This window comes from Mucor mucedo (genome assembly GCF_025094135.1).
Source record: "Mucor mucedo strain NRRL 3635 chromosome Unknown EV154scaffold_190, whole genome shotgun sequence".
Lineage (NCBI taxonomy): Eukaryota > Fungi > Mucoromycota > Mucoromycetes > Mucorales > Mucoraceae > Mucor > Mucor mucedo.
Genome location: NW_026252474.1, coordinates 53,642 through 75,447, shown reverse-complemented (window position 1 = coordinate 75,447; position 21,806 = coordinate 53,642). Strand labels below are relative to the sequence as shown.

The 21,806-nt window shown below is 39.3% G+C and overlaps 2 protein-coding genes across 2 annotated transcripts; both read left to right on the top strand.

The window, feature by feature from the left end:
* Nucleotides 1–717, top strand: EV154DRAFT_487569 (uncharacterized protein; the record flags this gene model as incomplete). Its single annotated transcript, XM_051598990.1, has 1 exon — nucleotides 1–717. The coding sequence occupies one exon, from the start codon at nucleotides 1–3 to the stop codon at nucleotides 715–717; it is 717 nt and encodes a 238-aa protein (XP_051451351.1).
* A 5,223-nt stretch (nucleotides 718–5,940) lies between these two features.
* On the top strand, nucleotides 5,941–6,892 carry EV154DRAFT_109994 (uncharacterized protein). Its single transcript, XM_051593899.1, has 2 exons — nucleotides 5,941–6,059; nucleotides 6,118–6,892. Exons 1-2 carry the CDS (start codon nucleotides 5,979–5,981, stop codon nucleotides 6,826–6,828), a joined length of 792 nt encoding a protein of 263 aa, XP_051451350.1. The 5' UTR covers nucleotides 5,941–5,978; the 3' UTR covers nucleotides 6,829–6,892.
* Nucleotides 6,893–21,806: the final 14,914 nt, after the last annotated feature.

Genomic DNA, 21,806 nt, shown 5'->3' with positions numbered 1-21,806 from the left:
ATGTGTGATCAAATAAACAGAAACATTGGTGGCGGTCCTTCCAACAACGATTCCCCAGATAAAAGCCTTGATAGAACCAAAACTACACCCGGTCAAATTAAGGCTATGATTGGTCTCTTTGAGAGTAATCAAGACCTTTTTAAGATATATCTTGGTGGACAAAAGTCGTCCGCTCCTTCAGCTGGTAGTCAGATAAAAAAAAGAGAGATCATTGAGAGATTTTTTCAGCAACTTCTGGCAGATAAAGTAATTCCGTCTTCCTGGAATTTCAAATCGGTTGGAAAACGTTTTGAACGCCAACTCGCAAAGTACCGCGATATAGAAAAAGATATGAACTCTACCGGTTTCGGCTTGACTACAGATGACATTAAAGGTGGACTGACCTCCATCGAGATCAAGTGTGAACATTTGTGTATTGGATTTTCTCGTTTGGCTGCTCTGCATGGTGTTAGACCAAACATAACTCCTTATTGTGTGGCTTTCCATCATGCCCCTGGTGGTACCGAGTACACATACTGCAACAGAGTAAGGCCATCATTAGCTGCAATTGAGGCACAAACATTTGCAGTTTTTGGTGGTCAACAAGAGGCGATTGAAGAGGTCAGTCGATTGTTGGTTCGAAGTGATGCAGCTGAATCTCAACAAGATCATCTGCTTCTCTTTCCTCTGGTGCTCCTTTGGCTGCTGGTGTTCCTTTGGCTGCTGGTGCTCCTTTGACTGCTGATGCTCCTTTGACTGCTGGTGCTCCTTTGGTTTCTCGTGCTCCTTTGGCTGCTAGGTCTTTGTCTGCTGCACCTGTGTCTACTGAGCTTTCTTCCTCGTTCCGTTTTTTTTCTGTTGGGCCATTCTCAAACAAACCTCTCTCTTTCCCTCGTCCTGCTTTTCACCCTGAAACTTTTTACCGGTCTAAACATATTTTGGACCGATACCGCCAGTATCGGTGCAATTTTTAGAAATTACGGATACCGCCGGTCTTTTTTAAAAACTGCACCGATACCGATTTTTAAAAAAATGAAAAACTACCGTAAAAATGAAATTAAAAGTTGGGAAATGATGCTTGTTGACATATTTATTATAGTTGATAAGAAAAAAAAGTTTATAAAGTTAATATTGATGGAAGTAATAAGCGAAAAGTGAATGTTTGAATGGGAGAGGGTACATTTGTTGTTACACGACAAAAATTTTTTTTCCTCTAGTGGTGCTGAAGTTCAACTTTTGCTTTTTCGTTCCTTTTTCAATTTTTATTTTTATTTTTTTGCTCAAGTTAAAACAATGTTTTTTACTTGGCCAGCCGTAGCAGACATGTCCTTTTCGAAGGCATCACCAGTTCGAAGTACATATTGAAATGTAGATTCATCACCAGTTTCTTTCAATAAGCCAACGACAGAAACAATATCCTCAGCGTCAAAAACCACGAATTTTTTGTCGGTTCCGTTGAAAGGTTGGACACGAGGAACGGATTTAGAGTATGGCGACACACCATGAGTTCTCATCAACTCACCATACACGTAATGGGACCCCTGTCTTTCCTCGAACATTTGGAATCTGAAGAAGAAAAGGACCTTGCAGACATACCAGTTGGATACCGAAGAGAAACGACTATGTTTAAAAGAAATTCAGCATACACACAATAGAAACACAACAACAACCACTTACCTATTTTTATGAACAGCAGTAAACATCACATACTCGCCACCACGAGAGCTCGACTTGTTTTTTTCTTTTGACATGGAAGAAATGTACACCTGGTTGTCAAAAAACAGTTTGGCCGAAATTATCACTTCTTGACGAAGAAAACAATTGGGGATATTGACCTGCTTTGAACCAACCATTCGACTTAAACAATCCATTAAAGCTTTCAACCAAGGAAGAGTACGAATGTCACCTTTGATACAACTAGTCTTGTCCAATGTCAGCTTTCGGACCAAATTGAGTACAACCAATGAACCCGCATCAGACACATGGAAAGGAGACCATAGTTGAGGAGAATTAGGATCATTGTTGGGATGGGACATGTAGTTATTGGGATTGTTGGCAACAGCAGTCAAGGCAGAAAAGTCAAATATTTTGGACAATTGAAAAAACTTGAAGATTTCCCGCGTTTCCATGATATTACCAGCATTTACACCTGGATGCATCGTTGATCTGATTCGTTTTTTGTAAGCTCCAATGGACCTTTCGAGAGATCTGGCTGAGTAGCATCTAAGGGGCCTAAAGAAAGTTAGTCAGTAAATATTATACAGTTAATAACCATTGGTAAAGGCAGCTTACCCTATTCGCTTGATCATGTAAGGAATATGATGCAGTTGATGCATATTGTACTTGAGGATCGTGCGAGAAATGGTCTGAGATACTAGGCAGCTGTCCAGATACTTGAACCAGTCATCGAAAGATCTTAATGACATTGGAGGTTAGTAAGGGTTAGGCTTGGTAAATATATGATTAATTGACTAATTACTTTTCAATCTCTTTCAGATCATCTTTGTTAATGGACCACTGCAAACTCAGTTTTACACCACGAGAAAGGGAAATCAACGCAGAGGCAGTATTTCTACCAGCAGTATTCCTACTACCAAAGATAGATGCAATCAGAGTGGGAACCACGTAAACCAGCCAGGCAATCCAATCGACAGATCGATACATCGACCGAGCATTTTCAGAGACAATACCCTGGAAGGAGCCATTGAAGTCAGAGGGAATATTACAACGAGAGTCATCCATGGATCGTTTGATTTTTATAAATTCGGCAGAAGAAAGGCAAAATGGATATTTATCTTCTCTACCAGCAAACTTGTAACGGTCGTTGTAACGAGGAGAAAGAATGTCAAAACAGAGCTTGCTGACGTTAGAGAACATGTGAAGCTCATCACACATGAAAAAATCAATCGACAGAAAGGTGTTTAAGCGTCCAAATGGTGTAGGGCTTTTGATCGCGTAATTGTTGAATTCGGCAGGCTATAGAGGTAATATATTTAGTATTGGTAGATGATTTCATAATGGAGCACTTACAATATCCTCCTCCAACAGCAACAAGGACTTTGATCTGATTGACGAAGTTCTGTCAATAAAATATTTGCCAAGTTTTCCACCATCAATTGGGCGCTCTCCTTTCACTAATTTGAATAAGAGAAATGTCAACGGATTTTCGTATTCTGTAAGGACTCGTTTACTTACCCAAGCAGAATCTACACCCATACGTGCTTGTATGACCACCAAACATCAACAAACGCTGGTTGATCTCAACGCCATCAGCAATCACACCAAGATTAAAAACTTTGGATGTAGCAACATGAACACCATTTTTTTTAACTACAATCGGGTTTGTACTCAAAGTATCGAGACTGCTGATTATAGGCCGTAAGTACGAACTAAAATTGGTTTTGGTGTCTCCATAGAAGATAGCTACTTGAAACGTATATTCATCTGTATACCTATAGGGAAAATCATTACAATATCAGTATTAATTTTAGGACCTGGACTATATATATTTGAAATAATACCTAATGGAAGGATCGATGCTTGGAATTATTACGTGAACCATCACCATGCTTTGTCTTGAAACTTTAGAAGTAAACCCATCCACACAGAGAACAATGGCAAGGTCTTGCTTATTTTCAAATAAACCTTTTTGACGGAGTTCCTTGTAAGCAGCGCCTGAAAAAAAGTCGGTATATGGATCATCTTCTGTCATGGCATCGATTACATCTCTATACTGCTCTACCTCGGAACGAAATCCATCACAAGCAAGCATCTTACTCAAATGATCCCCGATATCTACCATTTTGACAACAGATTTCGCACTTCTGGCAGCACCGCATTCAGGACAAGCCGTTAATGTGACATCTTCAACAGAATCGAAAAGATAACAGCCTTTAGCGGAGCAAACTTCATGGGTACGAACAAAATCCAGTGGTATTTTCCTTCTAATCATGGCCATACACTCCTTCAATGCAGGTACTCTTTTTTTGGGAGATAATTCTAATGTAAGGTAGATTGGATTAACAAATAAGCTTACTTGAGGCCACGGGAAATGGTTTACTTACGCGACTTATTTCTGTTTACTAGCATTTCGACGAATGACTTGATGTTGGCTACGGCCTGCACCGTCATGTTGTTGTTGATGCAAATGTAGTTGAACTGTATGCTATCAAGATCATTTTGAGTAAAAGGGTAGTCAGGAATAACAACATTTTTGATAATGGGTCCTTCTTGATTGGTGTAATGGACAGATACAACTATTTTCAGGTAATGTTAGGTAATGTACCCAAAGGTAATAAATTTTCACCATCTAATGACATACCTTCTAAATTTTCTTCGATATCAGTGGAGTTATCTGTCGCGAAATCGTTAAATTCTGGAAGTTCTTCAAGCACACCTTCGTTGTCAGAATCCGGATCAGAATATCCACCGTTCAAAAACTTTTCGTGATCTAGTTCGTCTAGGCGAATCTCTTCTTCGCGTGGCAAGATCAAAACGTCAGAATCAATATCAACCATGCTAATATCTTCGTGAAATTCGACATCAACATCCATATTATCAGCTGGATCCGTAGAAGCAGCAGCACCAGAGGTGTCACGGGTTGGGAATAGGGACGAAGAAGAAGAAGAAGAAGAAGAAGAAGCAGTATCAGAAGTGTCGGTAGTGATGGCAGGAGTAATAGGGGCATTACGGGAAGAAGCCATACTTCCAACGAGAAGTTCGGCTATGCCACGTTTGGGGACACGATTCGTCTTAGCTTTTTGGACTTTGTTAATTGGGGACGACATGTATATATTAAAGAAATTTGGATTAAAGTAATTGATGAAAGGAAGTATCTAACACTTTTTTGGGGAGCTATTTATGTATTTTTTAAAATCGCTTACATCATATATTATCAGCAGGAAACACGCAACTTTTCCTTTTTGGCTACAAGTCCTTGTCAAAACCAATCCTGTTTATTGTTGGTTCCTAAGAAACGACATGCTAAGCTATTTCCTTATCCAGTGACAAGTCCTGTCGAAATGATCAGGCCACGGTTATTTTAATTACATCAGTGTGTTACATGACATCATATCCATTTTGGCAGGCGAAGCATGGATTGTGATTGGTGCAGATTGACTGGACTACATGAATTAAAAGTGAGTGACAGAATATAAATTGCCTTGTTACTTTGATTTTTTTTTCTACAGATACATATCTATTTTTTTAAAAATGAGCACAAATAACTCCTTGCCTTCTCAATGGTTTAACGCTCAAGAAATCGTTGATTTAATGAGACCAATGGTTGAAGAGGTTGTTAGTTCTATTTTTCCCAAGCTGTTGAAAGAACATACTCATTTGCCTGAAGGTAAACATTGTGATTGTTGCAGCCGTATCAAGAATGCATCAAGATCAAGTAACAGGACCGATATTGGCCCAAAATCTACCCAAGAAAAAGATGGTAACGTTTTCGGATTTAAAAAAAAGTTACGCATTTATTAAATACAAGACTTACATTTTATAAAATTATAGCAAGGGAAGCCGTGGCAATGAAACTTCGCAAAACCATCACAAAAGCCATGGATTATTACAAAGCAAAGTTTTCTGAATATGGCTTTGATGACAACATGAATCATTTGGGTAGGAGAACCATCGAAAAGCCAAACACCTCTTACACGGTCCAGCTCGTTATCGATTCAACAAAAAAATATTTCAAAGGTCTCGATGGTTCTGTCAATTATGAAAACAACAATAAAGCTTTGTTGGCTTTAGAGGGTAAAGCTCAAAAGGCGTATCACAATACTCATCATCTTTGTCGAGAATTTTTGGCTGTATACCTCGGAGACAGATTTGGTGTTAATGGCGTCAATTGGAAGAAACTTAATAAGCATGAACGAAAAGAGATTACGTATATGATTGAAAGCATTGTCTACTATTGGAACAAACGCTCTGGTGATTCAGGGATTCCACCTGAGGATGATGCTGCCAGTCGTATCTTTGATCTTGATGTTAATACACCAATGGTTCCATTGCATCTTGCAGACGCAAACTGGATCGCTTGTGAGATGGTGAAGTCTTTATTGTTGAACAAAAAAAAAGATGTACGTAAAATTTAACAGTTATAAGAATTATCTATAAATTAACCTTATGGCTTTTTAGCGCAAAATTAATCACAATCTTTTTGACAATGTTCCTGAGCCCCTTTCCGGATCGATGTTGGGTGGTATGGCTAACCTCCGTGTTAATTCAAGTAATGCCTCTGGTCCCTCTCTTTCATCTTTTACGCGTACCATGTCCACGGATGACAATGCTTACGATGATATTCCGATGGAAGCTTACTCGATCACAAACGATGAAATTGTTCCAACTTTCTCTGTTCCTTCTAGGCCACCTACCACACCTACCACACCTACCTCATCTATGCCACCTACTCCATCTATGCCATCTATGCCACCTACCACACCTACCACACCTACCTCATCTATGCCACTTACCTCATCTATACCACCTACTCCATCTACGCCATCTATGCCACCTACTCCATCTATGCCAACAATCACATCAGTACCCTCTCCCACTTCTGAATTTCTCGCATCTACCTCTCCCCCGACATCTTCCTCGCTTCCAGTCATACCTCCCCCTTCACCTTCTTTACCATCTCCTTCACTGTCATTACCCCCCTCTGGCCCCATGGCTTCATCTACTCCTTCTGGTTCGTCTGCTGCCTCTACTTCTGTGCCTGTCTCTTTGGATGTTGGTGACAAAAATAGCAAGAATAACAAAAGAAAAGCCAAAGAAGCAAAACAAAAGCCAGATAAGCGCCTTCCAAGAGGGTCTCGTAGTTTAGGTGGGGAATTATTTTCTCTCTGAGTTTTAACTTGCCCTATTTAAAACTTTTTTTTTTTTTCCTTTTCTTTTCTTTTTTCTCTCTCCTTTCTTCTTTCTTCTTTCTTTAAATAAAAAAATAATAGTAAGTCTATAAATGTTAATATGTTCAGTCATACTGTATTTGAGCCAGCTATAAAACTAACACGATATATAGTTTTTTGTAAAAGGTATATCTTTATCATGTCTATTCAAGCACTTGTTAAATAAGCGACATCCTTTAAGGTAAACGCTACTATTATAATATTATTATCTGTTTGTTATCCATTTTATTAACTACATTCTAACCATAGTTATACACGTATGGTGTGGTAAGTGCATCGCCAAGTCCACTGGTTTATTGTTAAGGTATGTATTATAATCATAACAACATGTGTGCTTGTTATTAACATTATTATTCGTAGGTAAGTACTCCTGGCCGTGTCCTTTCGTTTTGAACAATAGTAGTCTGCCCTGTTAGTTAGTCTGTATAGATCTGCATGGGGTTTACACCGTTTTTTTTTTCTGCAATATCTATAACTACTCTTCGTGTTTTTATTTAAATAAAAGTCTTTTTTTTCAATATATACAATCCTAAATTTCAATATGTGCAAGGGTAGCAACCCATGAAATGTGTACGCTAGTCGTATTTTTAGCCAATACCATTCTTTTAAATAATAAGGTTACTACGTTACTATTTGCTGAAACTATAGCTTGTACTCGTCAGTATCGGTCCAAAAATTCGACAGATTATTTAAAAAATCGGTCCAATTTTTTGACAGATTATTTAAATAATCGGTCCAATTTTTGGACCGCGACCGCCGGTCTAACTTTTTCAAAATCTTTTCAAAAATTGGACCGATAAAAAGTTTCACAGTGTTTGGTGATGCTTCGTCTGGCCAGCCGTCATCTGTTCAAGTACCAGCTACCGATGTTGCTTCTTCTCCTCTGTTAGTTCCATCTAATACCCAGCCATCAAGTCGTACACCATTATTTGAATTATCATTAGAGAATGGTTTGTTCGGTTCTTTTTCTTTTGATGATGGTGGAGATTTTGATGATGCTGGGTCGTATCATGCTGTGGACCATGACAACGATGTCAACAGTGGTAGTGCTGCTCGTGCTGGTGTTGCTGGTGGTGCTGGTGGTGTTGGTGTTGCTGGTGGTGCTGGTGGTGCTCGTGTTGCTGGTGGTGCTCGTGCTGGTGCTGGTGCTGGTGTTGCTGGTGTTCATGGCGGTGGCGGGGCTGGTGTTGGTGGTCGTGCTCGTGCTCGTGCTCGTGCTCGTGGTCTTGCTCGTGGTCTTAGTCGTGGAGGTGTAAGTTGCGCTGGTACCGTTCATCCTGAAATGCCAACAGCTGATCGCATCCGTGTTGATCCCGATCACGCCATGAGAAACAAGAGGATCAAAAGAGACTTTTCTTCTGAGTATCGCGAGGCTCAGTTGAGAAGGGACGAAGTATTGAGGGAAGATAGTCAGAGGGAGTTCGATTTGGGTATGTCCCAATTGCTTGTTACTTGTCTGACAACGAACGCCTTCAATACATCGTCATTTACGAAAATTACCAGACATCTTGCTGATTTTCGTAGATCTCTGAGGGATCCTGTCGATGATGATGATGATGTATATGATGAAGATGAGCACGACGACGGTAATCCTTCAACAGATGTAGATTAATTTTTTTTCTTTTTAAATAAAGTTTTTTTTTCTCCTACAAATATATTTCATTCATTGTTCAGAAACCTTCACAGCAAGAACGCAATCCAATCCTTTCAACACAAATGCACATTATGTCAACTCAGTTGGTTTAATCATTATCATATCCAAAATGTACTGCATAATCTGCTAAAACTACTTTAGCAACGGAATCCCTCCAAGTATTCAATATACGGCTGGAAACACTGTTGACGTTGTCAAGTGACTCCAGCAACACCACGTCTAATCTCGACTGCCCAACGTCAACATCCTCATAAAAATCACCGTCAAAATTGTCATTTTCCAAGATCAAATAGTTGTGCAAAAGACCGCATACATGTACCAATTCATGTATTCTCATGATATCCTCCTCACAATTGATCTGAATCGAAATGTTCTCCAAGATTCTCCATTTGCCCTTTAATACACCAATGGTATTTTCAACAGCAACTCGGGCGGAAGAGTGAACCTTGTTGAAGTCTTCGCATTTCACCGAACTTACAACCTGGGGTCTTCTGTAAGGAGTAAGCACAAATGGATGAAGAGTATATCCGGAATCACCGAGAAGGTACTCATGGCTTGCAGCATCGCCACATGTGAAATACTTGGCTTCTCTATTAATCATGAAGCTAGCATGCTCTACACATGTGGCATCACACATCAATCCGGCTTGTCCTGATTGGAACCCCAAAATGATCTTTCGTTCATCACAAACAACCTGACAGTTCACAGAATAGAGCCCCTTTCTATTGTAATAGGATTCGGGGCAGTCGGTAGGCTTTTGAGAAAGGCGAAAATGGGTGCCATCGATGTATCCAATACAATTACGAAAAATGTGTTGTTTTTTGATGGCTGCAGCTGCTCTTTCTCTTTGTTCCTTGTTAGGCCAGCTCATCACGTGTTTAAGGTTGTCGGTGGTTGCCTTAAAACAGCGGTTGGTGTAATCAGTGACAGAGCCTTTGCTGATTCCAAACAAAGTTGCAATCTGCTCAATGCTGTTACCAGTTCTATCGCGACTTAATCGTCTTAAGGTTACTGCAAGTTGAACGTGAACATGCCTTTGAGGAATGAAACTGTGATTGTTGAAGACTGCGTGACCTTCAATCAAGCAAAGGAGCTTTAAGAACGAGTTCTTATTCATTCTACAAATCATAACAAACTCTTCGTCATTCCACTCGAGGAAATACTCGCGATACTGGTCCAGTTTAGGAATGCCAGGTTCACTGTTGAGAACACGTTTCGTTTCTAATCCACTCAAGAGTTCGTGCATCTCTTCCGCTTCTTCTTCATTTTCAATAATAACATTGTGCTTAAGCAAAGACTTCATCTCGTTCAAAGTTTGTTGTCTAGTAGATTGTTTGGGCATTTTAAAAGTTGAAAATAAAAGATAATATTTATGAAAAACGGTTTAAAGTGAAAACGGGAAGCTAGAGCTGTATTTGGCTTATGACGAGTTTTCCCAGCCTAAAAAAATTCCCGGAACTTGGAAATAAAATTCCCGCGATTTTTGAAAAAATTTAATGTTTGGCACTCCCTAATAAGCCAAATTATATGTTAGATGTAAGTATTGACAGGAAAGATATGGTAAGAGTTTATAAGATAAATATAGATAAAAAGCTGAATGGTTTATTTAAGTATAATGTTTTTATGGGTTTATATAGTTGTATGTTGTCGCAAGGATCGGTAACGATACCCTTGAACAAACGGATAATAGATTACTAATGAGTTTAAAATATAAAAGGAAAAGTTTATAAGCTGTTGCAACACAATGCTAAAAGTTAGCTTAATAGAAAATAAATTTGGTTGAGTATAAATTTTGGGTTTGAAGTCAAAAAAAATAGTTGTTGGAAATCCGCATTGTAACATTATGTAAGATACACACCCATAGAGTTATTCGGACATTCAAAGCTCAATTTTTTTGGTTAATCTTAATATGGAAATCGTCGGGTTATAGAATTTTTTGTATTTCGGTGGAACCGTTTTTGCCAAAATAAAAATGGTTCAAATTGTTTAAAAATAATTATTGGTTGGATAGAATCATAGGCTTAAAATGTAGATTTTATTTAGAAAAAATAATGGATGGCTTGGATGCCATACAGCTTTGCCAGCTATTGGAAATCCTTTCAGGATGGTGTAAAAAATGCATAAATGTAATCCACTACTCCCAGAAGACTGTAAGGCAGAATGCATTGTTCTATAGAGCATGTATAGCCAGATGCGTACAACAAACCTATAAAAAAATAGTTAGTAAATGATACTGGAATAGTTGAATAAAAATCACTTTACCTTATTTCTTGTGCCGTTCCGAGTAATCCGTATTTGACTAAAGAAGTATGAAAGTTAATGCATGTTATTTGTACACGAAAAGCAATAGACTTACCTCACTTCATTACGCGTTAAATCTGTTATAAAAAAAATTTTAGTCTTCATTTGAACAAATAAAAAAGTGCTAGCAATATACCTTCCGCATAGATGGGTCAGTTATGAGTGTACTATTGAGCATAAAAGTGAAAAACTATAAGATAGATAGCTTTAGCGTTTATAAAGGGAATAAGAGAAAATAACTTACCGAGTTAAAAAGTTAAAGAAACGGTAAGAAAGACATGAAAAAAAAAAGAAGCTAAAACAAAAATAACCTGCTGGAAATAGCTGTAGTTCAAAATTCTGGTCTAAACCTTTGCATATAAACCTCTAAGTCAAAAAAAAAAAAAAACTATATCTCTATCTCTTTTACTTCCTGAATTATGGATACTCAACTTGAACAAACCAATGAAACCGAAAACCCCTATCGTTGCGATTTCAATGAATGTGTTAAGCGCTTTCGGCATCCAAGCGCCCTTACACGTCATAAAAAATCACATAAAATTACCGAAGCCTTCACTTTCAAGGCACCCATTACCCCAAGCAACACGGCATTCGTGCAAGTAAATGTACCAGACTTTATTGCATTACCTGAATTGACTAGATCTACTCGCATCAGTCTGGATCGTATGGTGTTTCATCAAGAGGACGAACATGAATGCTAAGATTACAGTGACGAGGAAGACGACGAGGACGAAGATGAACCTTTTGATGAAGACATTGAATTCACTGAATCCATTGTTGATGAACCGGAAGCTGAAGTGGACGAAATCGAGAATCAAACACCCATAGTTGTCAACGGCGAGTTTTTTCCTTTCAGGGATAAGATACATCAATTGATGTATCAATTCTATTATCGGTCTGGGGTGACATATCTCAAAGTTTGATGAAAGATATTGTAAAGCTTGTCAAGGATGTCACTGAAGCCAAGGTTGCCTATCCCGAAGCCAATCTACCTGCAGCTGATCTCATATTCAACTTTGATGATTCAAGAAGAACAAGAAACCAGATTCCCTTGCTCAGACAGACGAAGCACTACGTCAGGGTTCAGAAAAACGTGAATGGTCAAGAAGTCGAAGAAGATCTCCCGTTCTATATGAATCCTCCCTCCGAAGTCTTGAAGTTGTTGGTTGGAAACCCTTCTGTCACTGATCATTTATCAAAACCTCCTGATCGTACAGAGGGCGAGCTTGTCGATACTTACCAGTCGAACAAATGGCAAACCCACAAGATGTTTCAACATCCAATGGTCTCTGTCAGAATCAACAACATCCCAAAGGATATCTGGGTTGGTGATCTGATCAAAACAGGTCAAACGTTTGTGATTGTGGAGAGGTTTTATACCTTAAAGCATTCAATCGTTATGGCTGAAGGTTACCAAGTTCTTCCCGTTGATGGTAGGTTATACCTCCACAACATGCCCAGGAAAGTTTCTGTCGAAGTGAATCTCATTTCAAGCATTTTGTGTGATTGCCCGGAAACTTTGTCATTGGATTTCGAACGTAATGTGCTGGATGACTCGAATCTCCTTAGGGCTTCTAGTACCATTATTAGTAGATTGAAAATGCCAAATCCTTTGAAGCGCCCCTCTCCTTCTTCTGCTCGTAAATTCAAGCCCGTTAAGGTTATTCCCCTGAATTTTTTTACTGATGATATGAGTGGAAATCGAACCAAGAAACACAATAAGTTTGATAGCTGGATCATGGTACCCGCCGCTTTGCCTCTTGCTGAACGACATGCACTTGAGAATACAGCCTTCATCTGTACAGATCATTTGCTTTCTGCAATGCAAATGCTTCCTGCTATTGTTGAAGATCTTTTGTTGTTGGAGAAAGGTGTAGAGATGTTTTTGCCTGGTGGCGAGGCTGTCGTTGTCGTTGCTCCGTTGCAATTTATCACTGCTGATAATGCGCGTCATTCGGAGCTTGCCTCTAGTCGCGGTGCTATTTCAAAGATGCCATGCCGAAAGTGTGTTTGGGAATTAAAAACCCCAGCTCGACTTGATGGCAGTGATTATCGTTGTGACCCTCGCTCTGAAAAAGTGGTTGCAGATATGTACGCGCGGTATTTGGCTTCTGGCGGTGACAAGAATTTGTTGGTAAATGTCGATACTGGCTACAAACTTGTTGGTGGTCAGGCTCTGGTAGACCTTCAATCGTTCGATACCTTGTTGGATTGTCCAATCGAGCTCCTTCATACGATAATGCTTGGTGTCGGCAAAGCCTTGGTAAAAAAATTGTTGCAAGACCATCTGAATCCAACCGAGAAAAGTATCCTGGAAACAAGATTGCATGGTTACGTTAGCAAAGGGTTTACCCGAAAGCTGCGTTCATCATTGCGTCTTCATGGATCTTTCTTAGGTAGGGATTACAAAATCCTCGTTCAGCAAGTACCAATTCTGTTGAATCAATTGATCTGTTCTGGTGAAATTCGACGTGATGACGGTGTTCTCTTGATCAAGACCAGCTTTGAAAATTTGGGCAAGTTAGCTTCGCTTTCTTATATCAGCAAAATCAAGCATAAGTCTGATTCGTACCTGAAGTATGTGGAGTTCACTTACAATGATCTTCGTCTCTCGGTGATGGAGCATGATGCTTACATGAAGCGGAAGTATCCTAGCAGAAGGGGTGGCTCCGTTTATAACTCCAGTAAAATGCACATCATGCATCATCTTGTTGCTGATATTTATCGATTTGGATCCCCAATCTTATATGAAACTGAGAAGGGTGAGCAATTTAATAAATTCATTCGAGAGTGTCTGTTTCGTACCAACAGACATAATCCTTCAAGAGATGCCGCGGTTGCTTTTGCAAAGAGGTTGATGGCTCGACATGTATTGACTGGTGGTTCTTGGTTGGTGGCAGGTCAGGATTATCCAGTTAAAGCTTCAAACAAAGTCCTCGAGGTTGCTGTGTCCTTCAAGTCCACTATTAGAGACTTTTTTGATAATGATGATGATGACAAGACCATGAAAGTTGGCTCAACCGGAATTTTTCAAAACGGAAACAACCTCTTTATCGGCGAAGTCGTCAAAATCGATGCGTTGACTGGTGCTCCCACCATCGTTGAATACGCTCTTTGGTGTGAACGTGGACCTGTGACAAGGTTCGAACTTCTAAGCCAGTCCGACGGTTTAAACTCCTGCGTTTATTATGTTTGTAACAAAGACAATGGAGGAAATCTTGTTGTTGAAAAACTGTTGCGGACGAAGTCGACATACAGAGAAACAGAGTGTCAGTTCGTGGAGATGCTTGATTTTTCAAGAAAGATGAACCCTCGTTTCAACTTAATCAACACCAGCAAGTTTGGCACCTTCTGGTGGGCATTGTCTCATAAAGTTAAAAATTTATAAAATTTGTCTTAATAAAAATCATCATGTACATGTTAATTTCGCCATGTTGTTTTTTACTTAGAAGTTTTTTTTTTTTTTTTCTTCGTTATTTCATTGGATAAAATGATTTTAAAAGCATAATTGTTTCCCAGAAGAGACTATCTACAAATTGAGCTAAGAAGATTTGGTGGGCTGGCTATTTTATTGGACGAAAGATTTTAAAAATAAAGTTTACATTCAGATGAGGGCACCTTACTATATAAGTTGAGGAGACTCAGTTGGTGTGTAGCATACATTCTTTTGTTTTAATATTAACAATTTCATCCAAGACACCTTAAATTTATCTGAAATGTCTTTCGAAACTGAAGACATTAGCGGGGATTGGGTTTTTTTTAAAAAAATATGCACAACGAATGTTTTTTTTTAATTTATAAAAAACTTCTTTCACAATTAATTCTTTCCAAAAATATGGCTAGGACAGGAAGACCACCTCGAAAAAAAATTCTGTGGGCCACAGAGCCGGAAGACCATCGGCTCCAAAAAGAGTTGACCCCCAACAAACTACTTTATTTCAAAGTATGCGGAAAATCAACCAAAATGGCGAAAGCTCAAGTCAAGCCAATGAGGTAAAATTGGATAAATGATTTGCATGATTATAAGATACTAACAAAGAACGTAGGCTGTGATTGAAGAATCAATAATTCAGGAAAATGTTGATGATCCCGAAATAAATCTTTCTGACAGCCGTGTAAACGAATTGCCTGTTGCAGATGATCAAAATGCCTTTACTACGTTGGAAGAAGAAGACATCGCCAATCGTATAATAACGGAGACTGATAGTACTAGTAATAACGAGAGCGTGACAGAGGAGCGAGCATTTCTTTCTGGTGAAGTTCAGAATAGTGTACTATACAACTATTTTGAAGAAGTCCAAAAAAGATTGACAGAAGAAACAATGCCGGCTGAATATAATACTGGTACATTCTTGATTCGTCCCATGCAATCTTTTTTTGCATTATTGAGTATTTGTATCGTCCAGATATTTTCCTATGGATTCCACACTTATTATTAAGCAATCAATATTATAATGATTATTTATACTTTTGTCCTAAACACTATATATGGTAATTCGGACTGTTCTTTTTTTTTTTTTTTTTTTTTGCGCGGCCAAGCGAAGCGCAGGTCGAAGCAACAGACATGTATGAGTATAATAAACACTTACTGAATTGGGAGGGGCTGTAAGTCCCGACCTACACGGTACACAAAACACTGAGTGAACAATGTGTATTAGCATTGAGTGAATTGGGAGGGGCTGTAAGTCCCGACCATCACAGTACATAAAACACTGAATGAAAAAATGTGTACAAGCATTGAGTGAACTGGGAGGGGCTGTAAGTCCCGACCAACACGGTACATAAAACACTGAGTGAAAAAATGTGTATTAGCATTGAGTGAATTGGGAGGGGCTGTAAGTCCCGACCAACACGGTACACAAAACACTGAGTGAAAAAATGTGTACAAGCATTGAGTGAATTGGGAGGGGCTGTAAGTCCCGACCTACACAGTACATAAAACACTGAGTGAAAAAATGTGTATTAGCATTGAGTGAATTGGGAGGGGCTGTAAGTCCCGACCTACACAGTACATAAAACACTGAGTGAAAAAATGTGTACTAGCATTGAGTGAACTGGGAGGGGCTGTAAGTCCCGACCAACACGGTACACAAAACACTGAGTGAAAAAATGTGTATAGCATTGAGTGAACTGGGAGGGGCTGTAAGTCCCGACCAACACGGTACATAAAACACTGAGTGAAAAAATGTGTATAGCATTGAGTGAATTGGGAGGGGCTGTAAGTCCCGACCTACACAGTACATAAAACACTGAGTGAAAAAATGTGTACAAGCATTGAGTGAACTGGGAGGGGCTGTAAGTCCCGACCAACACGGTACACAAAACACTGAGTGAAAAAATGTGTACAAGCATTGAGTGAACTGGGAGGGGCTGTAAGTCCCGACCTACACGGTACATAAAACACTGAGTGAAAAAATGTGTATAAGCATTGAGTGAATTGGGAGGGGCTGTAAGTCCCGACCTACACAGTACATAAAACACTGAGTGAAAAAATGTGTACAAGCATTGAGTGAACTGGGAGGGGCTGTAAGTCCCGACCTACACTGTACATAAAACACTGAGTGAAAAAATGTGTACAAGCATTGAGTGAATTGGGAGGGGCTGTAAGTCCCGACCTACACAGTACATAAAACACTGAGTGAAAAAATGTGTACAAGCATTGAGTGAACTGGGAGGGGCTGTAAGTCCCAACCAACACGGTACATAAAACATTGAGTGAAAAATGTGTATTAGCATTGAGTGAATTGGGAGGGGCTGTAAGTCCCGACCAACAAGATAGAAATGTGTATGTGGTTGTATGTCCTTCCAGGCAGTGTTTGTAACACAATATCCAGATTTTGCTGTCGCGACAATAAATTTTAAAGAAAGCTGATAATTATTCTATTCCTTCTTTCAAACCGAAATGTCTTCTGTTAATCATGACTTTGTTCAATCTGATGGAATCAGTCAACCAAATCGAGGAAGAGTCAGAAGCATTGCAACCGAATCAACTACCCGAAGACCGAGACAACGAGCAAGTCGTATAAATATTCCCAGAGCGCCCAGACTTAACAACAGTAACCGAGGATCGAATGAGGAATCTAATACACGTGCAGATGAAAACACCAATAATGCTGATTCACCTAATTCAGGATCTGCCACTCCAAGTAAAATTAAATGCAAAAGCAGCTATGATAGTTTAACCCTGACATGTTTTTTTTTTTTTAGTCAGAGATCATAACCTTAATCGTGCGTGTCATGACAATTTTGAAGAGACCAATTTACTCCGTGAGCGTAGAGGAATCTACCGTGAAGACGCAACTTCTGACTTTTTTGGTCGTCATATATTACAGGGGATGACACAAAAATGCCCTCACTGTCACGCGATGCTATACAAAGAAGAACAATCAACAAATCAATCTTTTTCTTTTTGCTGCAGTAATGGAAAAGTAAAAGTGGATATTGTGGACATGCCTACTACACTTATGCAGAAGCTTTTAACAGGTGATCATCCTTGCAGTACCGAATTCAGAAAGAATATCCGAATGTATAATAACGCGTTCGCGTTCACCTCATTTGGAGCAGACCATGAAGATGAGATATTCAGTGGATCGAATCAAGGATCGTTCACATTTAGAATTCAGGGAGGAACATACCATCGATCTGCATCATTAACAGCTACTGAAGGAAGAAAACCTGTCTTTGCACAGGTTTATTTTAGTGATCCTAATCTACGTATACAACAGCATATAGATTTTAACGAAGTGTTAGACCGTCAATTAGTATCACAGTTGAATCGAATGATGGATGAAGTATCTCCGTATGCAAATTTGTTTGATAGCGCAAGAAAGAGACTTTCTACAGAAATAGTGGATGGGACGCCGGTTGTTAAAGACCTTTATGTTTATGTGCGAGGTAACCCAGGACTGGGTCGACAATATGATTTACCAATGGCGGATGAAGTTGCAGCATATATTGCAGATGCAACGATTCCTGATGAAAGTACCCGAGGCAGTAGAGAAGTGGTTATCTTTTCGACAGAAAATGGATTTCCTAAGAAAATGAATGATTGCCATCGCTCTTACGACTCCTTACATTTTGCATTAATGTTTCCAAGTGGCGAGGATGGATGGAATACAGAGATAGAATTGAACTTGGGTGATGAGGCTATTCGACAAAATCTAGAGAGAGATGAACAAAGTTTAAGTTCTAACAGGCTGACACAAAAGAAAGTATCGTTGAATCAGTTTTATCAACATCGCTTACAAGTGAGACCGGGGGAAACAATGACCTGTCATTTTGGCCGTCTTTTTCATTTGTACATAGTCGATATGTATTGTAAGATAGAGGGACGACGATTGTATTATTTACGTACAAATCAAAGTACGCTACGTTCAGAGCTTTATTCTGGATTAGCCGATATGCAAGTTGGTGGAGATATGAGTAGAGAATCGATCGGTAAAAGGGTCATATTGCCTTCCAGTCATACTGGCTCACCAAGGGCCTTGCACCAAATGCAACAAGATGCTATGGCTGTCGTTAGAGCTTTGGGGAAACCTGATTTATTTGTTACGATAACCTGCAACCCAAACTGGAAAGAAATTACGGATGAGTTACTACCTGGTGAGGTCCCTTCGGATCGCCCAGATTTAATTTGTCGAGTTTTCGACTTGAAACTTAAAGAGATATTTGCAGATATCAAAGACAAAATGATATTTGGAAAAGTTAAGGGCTTAATTCATGTCATTGAGTATCAAAAACGTGGTTTACCTCACGCTCACGTTGTTATTATTCTGGCTGAGTGCTCTAAGCTTCGAACAGCTCAAGATATCGATAAGTATATCTCGGCTGAAATCCCTGATCCCGCCCGTTTTCCTAAGGCTTATAAAACTATCACAAAGCACATGATGCATACACCATGCAGTATATCTTTAAATGATTCACATGGCAAGGTTCGCATGTGTAGAGATAATAAGGAAAAAATGTGCAGTAAGCACTTTCCTAAAGACATCCAACCCCACACTGTCATCGATGAAAAGGGTTTTGCAAAGTACAAAAGACGCACCACCAATCTCTTTGTTTTGTTTCAAAATGGATATCATGCTGATAATCGTTGGGTTGTTCCTCACAATCTGTATCTTGCTGTCAAGTATAATACTCATATCAATGTCGAATATTGTGCAGGCAATCAAGCAATCAAATATCTTTTTAAATATATTTATAAAGGCTCTGATCGCGCACAAATTGCAGTAATGCCTGCTCAAACACCGCCTGTCACTTCCACAACTGAACTACCAGCTGCTATTTCTGTTAATGATGATGATGATTTGGACGAAATATCAAATTGGTTAAGTGTTCGATATGTATCTACGATTGAAGCATGTTGGCGTATCATGGGAAAACGCACCCATTCATGTCAACCAGCTATCAAAAGATTAGCTGTACATTTACAAAATCAGCAAAATGTGACCTTCAGTGAGGGTGCTAACAATAGTGAAATTCAGCGAGCAATGGATAGAGATACTACTTTGACAGCCTATTTTAAACTAAATGCAACTGATGCTGATGCTCGGTCTGTATTTTACAACGATATTCCGGCCCACTATATCCAAGATCCCAAAACACATTTATGGAAAAAACGTCAAAATAATCAAAAATTTACGCAAATCGGAAGAATGTATTTTATATCTGCTACTGACATCGAACGTTATTGTTTAAGGCTTCTTCTTCTCCACGTTAAGGGTGCCACTAGCTTTGATGAGTTAAAGACGACTGCCACTTTTGATGATGACGGTATCCAGTCCACAGGTACCAGAACATGGCCAACCTTTCGAGAAGCTGCCCAAGCACTCAATTTGTTAGAAGATGGTAAAGAATGGGATAGAGCAATGACAGAGGCGTTTATGTTGTGCAATAGTTCAGTGAAAATCAGAGAATTATTTGCAATCCTTTTAATATTCAACTTTGTTCCAAATTACAAAGAGATTTGGGATAATCATAAGGATAAACTATCAGCTGATTTTGAATATACCTATCGTCAAGGTCTTCCTGGCAGAGGTCTTGATTTGCAAGGTTATCCAGTGGACTTAAGTGAACGGGATTACAAAATTATTTTAAATCAGACAATTGTGGATATTGCTCATAGGTTGTTGAAAAATCAAAAAGATATCGCAAATTTTCCAGAGTTACCTCAGCCCGATCCATCATCCTACAATGCGTATATGGCAAGAACTCAAAGCTTTTATGACCATGAAATTGGACAATATGATGCTGATGATTTGTTAGTCAACGTGGCTGTTTATGAAGGCGACGAGGGTGGAAGTTTAAACGCTGAGCAACGCGTCATATACGACGAGATTGTTTCGGCCATCTATGATAACCCTGATACAACCCCAGCCCCCTTTAGAAGTTCTTTTTTCTTCATTGATGGTCCAGGTGGTACAGGAAAAACGTTTTTATACAATGCCTTACTTGCAAAGGTACGATCAAATGGTGAAATTGCTCTTGCGTGTGCATCTTCCGGAATTGCTGCCACCCTGCTTCCTGGTGGTCGAACGGCACATTCACTTTTTCAAATTCCAATTGATATCGACGAATCTTCTGTATGTAACATCAAGTTACAAGACATTAGTGCTCAAGTAATTAGTGACTCTAAGTTGATTATTTGGGACGAAGCTCCGATGATGAACAAAATGACATTTGAATGTGTCAGTCGTCTCCTGCAAGAGATTACGGGAAACTTCCAGCTTCCTTTTGGTGGTAAGGTTGTTGTTCTTGGTGGTGATTTCAGACAGACACTCCCAATCATTAAGTTTGGTTCACGCTCGGACGTAATTGATGCATGTGTCATAAACTCTGTTCTTTTTAGAGACTGTCGAGTTTTGCGGCTCAAGCGGAATATGAGGCTCACTGGAGATTCGATTCTTGACAATGGTACCCCTTTCCAAGATTATCTTTTAGAAGTAGGTGAAGGTCGTTGTCAAGTTTATGATCAGTATGTATCCATACCAGCCTCAATTGTAACGTACGCAGAGTCGATCGAAGATGTTGTAAATGACGTTTTTGGTGACTCACTTTCAGCTGGAGACTGTTACAAGAACAGAGAATTCATTGTTAGTAAAGCTATTCTTGCGGCGCATAATTCTACAGTTGATGAAATCAATGAGTTGGCGACAGAAAAATTACCAGGTATATCCATGGTATATTTATCAGATGACTCGATTGAAGAGACACAAAATTCAAGCGCAACCAATTTCCCTGTCGAATCGTTGAATGCTGTAAAACCTTCAGGAATGCCACCTCATAAGTTGGTTCTTAAAAGATTCCAGCCAATCATGTGTTTAAGAAACATCAACCCTGCTGAAGGTCTTTGCAATGGTACAAGGTTAATCTGTAGAAACTTCACAAGAAATATAATAGAAGCTGAAATTGCTGTTGGTGATAGAGCAGGTCTGATTGTTTTGATTCCCAGAATCATATTAATATCTTCAGATAATGCTAACTTACCATTTACCCTCCGTCGACGTCAATTTCCTGTGCAACCTGCATTTGGAATGACTATCAACAAATCGCAAGGTCAAACTCTTTCTTTCGCTGCAATCTGCCTTATTAAACCCGTTTTCACGCACGGTCAACTTTATGTTGCTTTATCTCGGGTTCGTGACCCTGCTAACCTCAAGATAATCTTACTGAAAGAGCCGCCATTATCAACACTCACAGACAACGTTGTATTTAACGAAGTTTTAACTCGAACACAAAATTAAACATAAAATAATCATTATCAATAAAATCTATTTTTATCCCATTTATAAGCATTGAGTGGCGTCGGTGGCCCGCTGCAGGCGCGAGATCGCCCCCAGCAGGAACGTAGGTTATTTTTACCGTAGCGAAGCGAAGGTCAAAAAATTACCGAAGTGGGCTGGGGCCGCGATCTCGTAAGATTAATGATTTGTACTTGTGGTGACCTAGCAAGGCTATAGCCACAT

Bases quoted from the DNA above. Each gene is read 5' to 3' on its own strand.
- EV154DRAFT_109994 (XM_051593899.1), top strand. From the start codon at position 5,979: ATGGTTCCATTGCATCTTGCAGACGCAAACTGGATCGCTTGTGAGATG. The intron at 6,060-6,117 runs GTACGTAAAATT...ATGGCTTTTTAG, and splicing joins TGTTGAACAAAAAAAAAGAT to CGCAAAATTAATCACAATCT.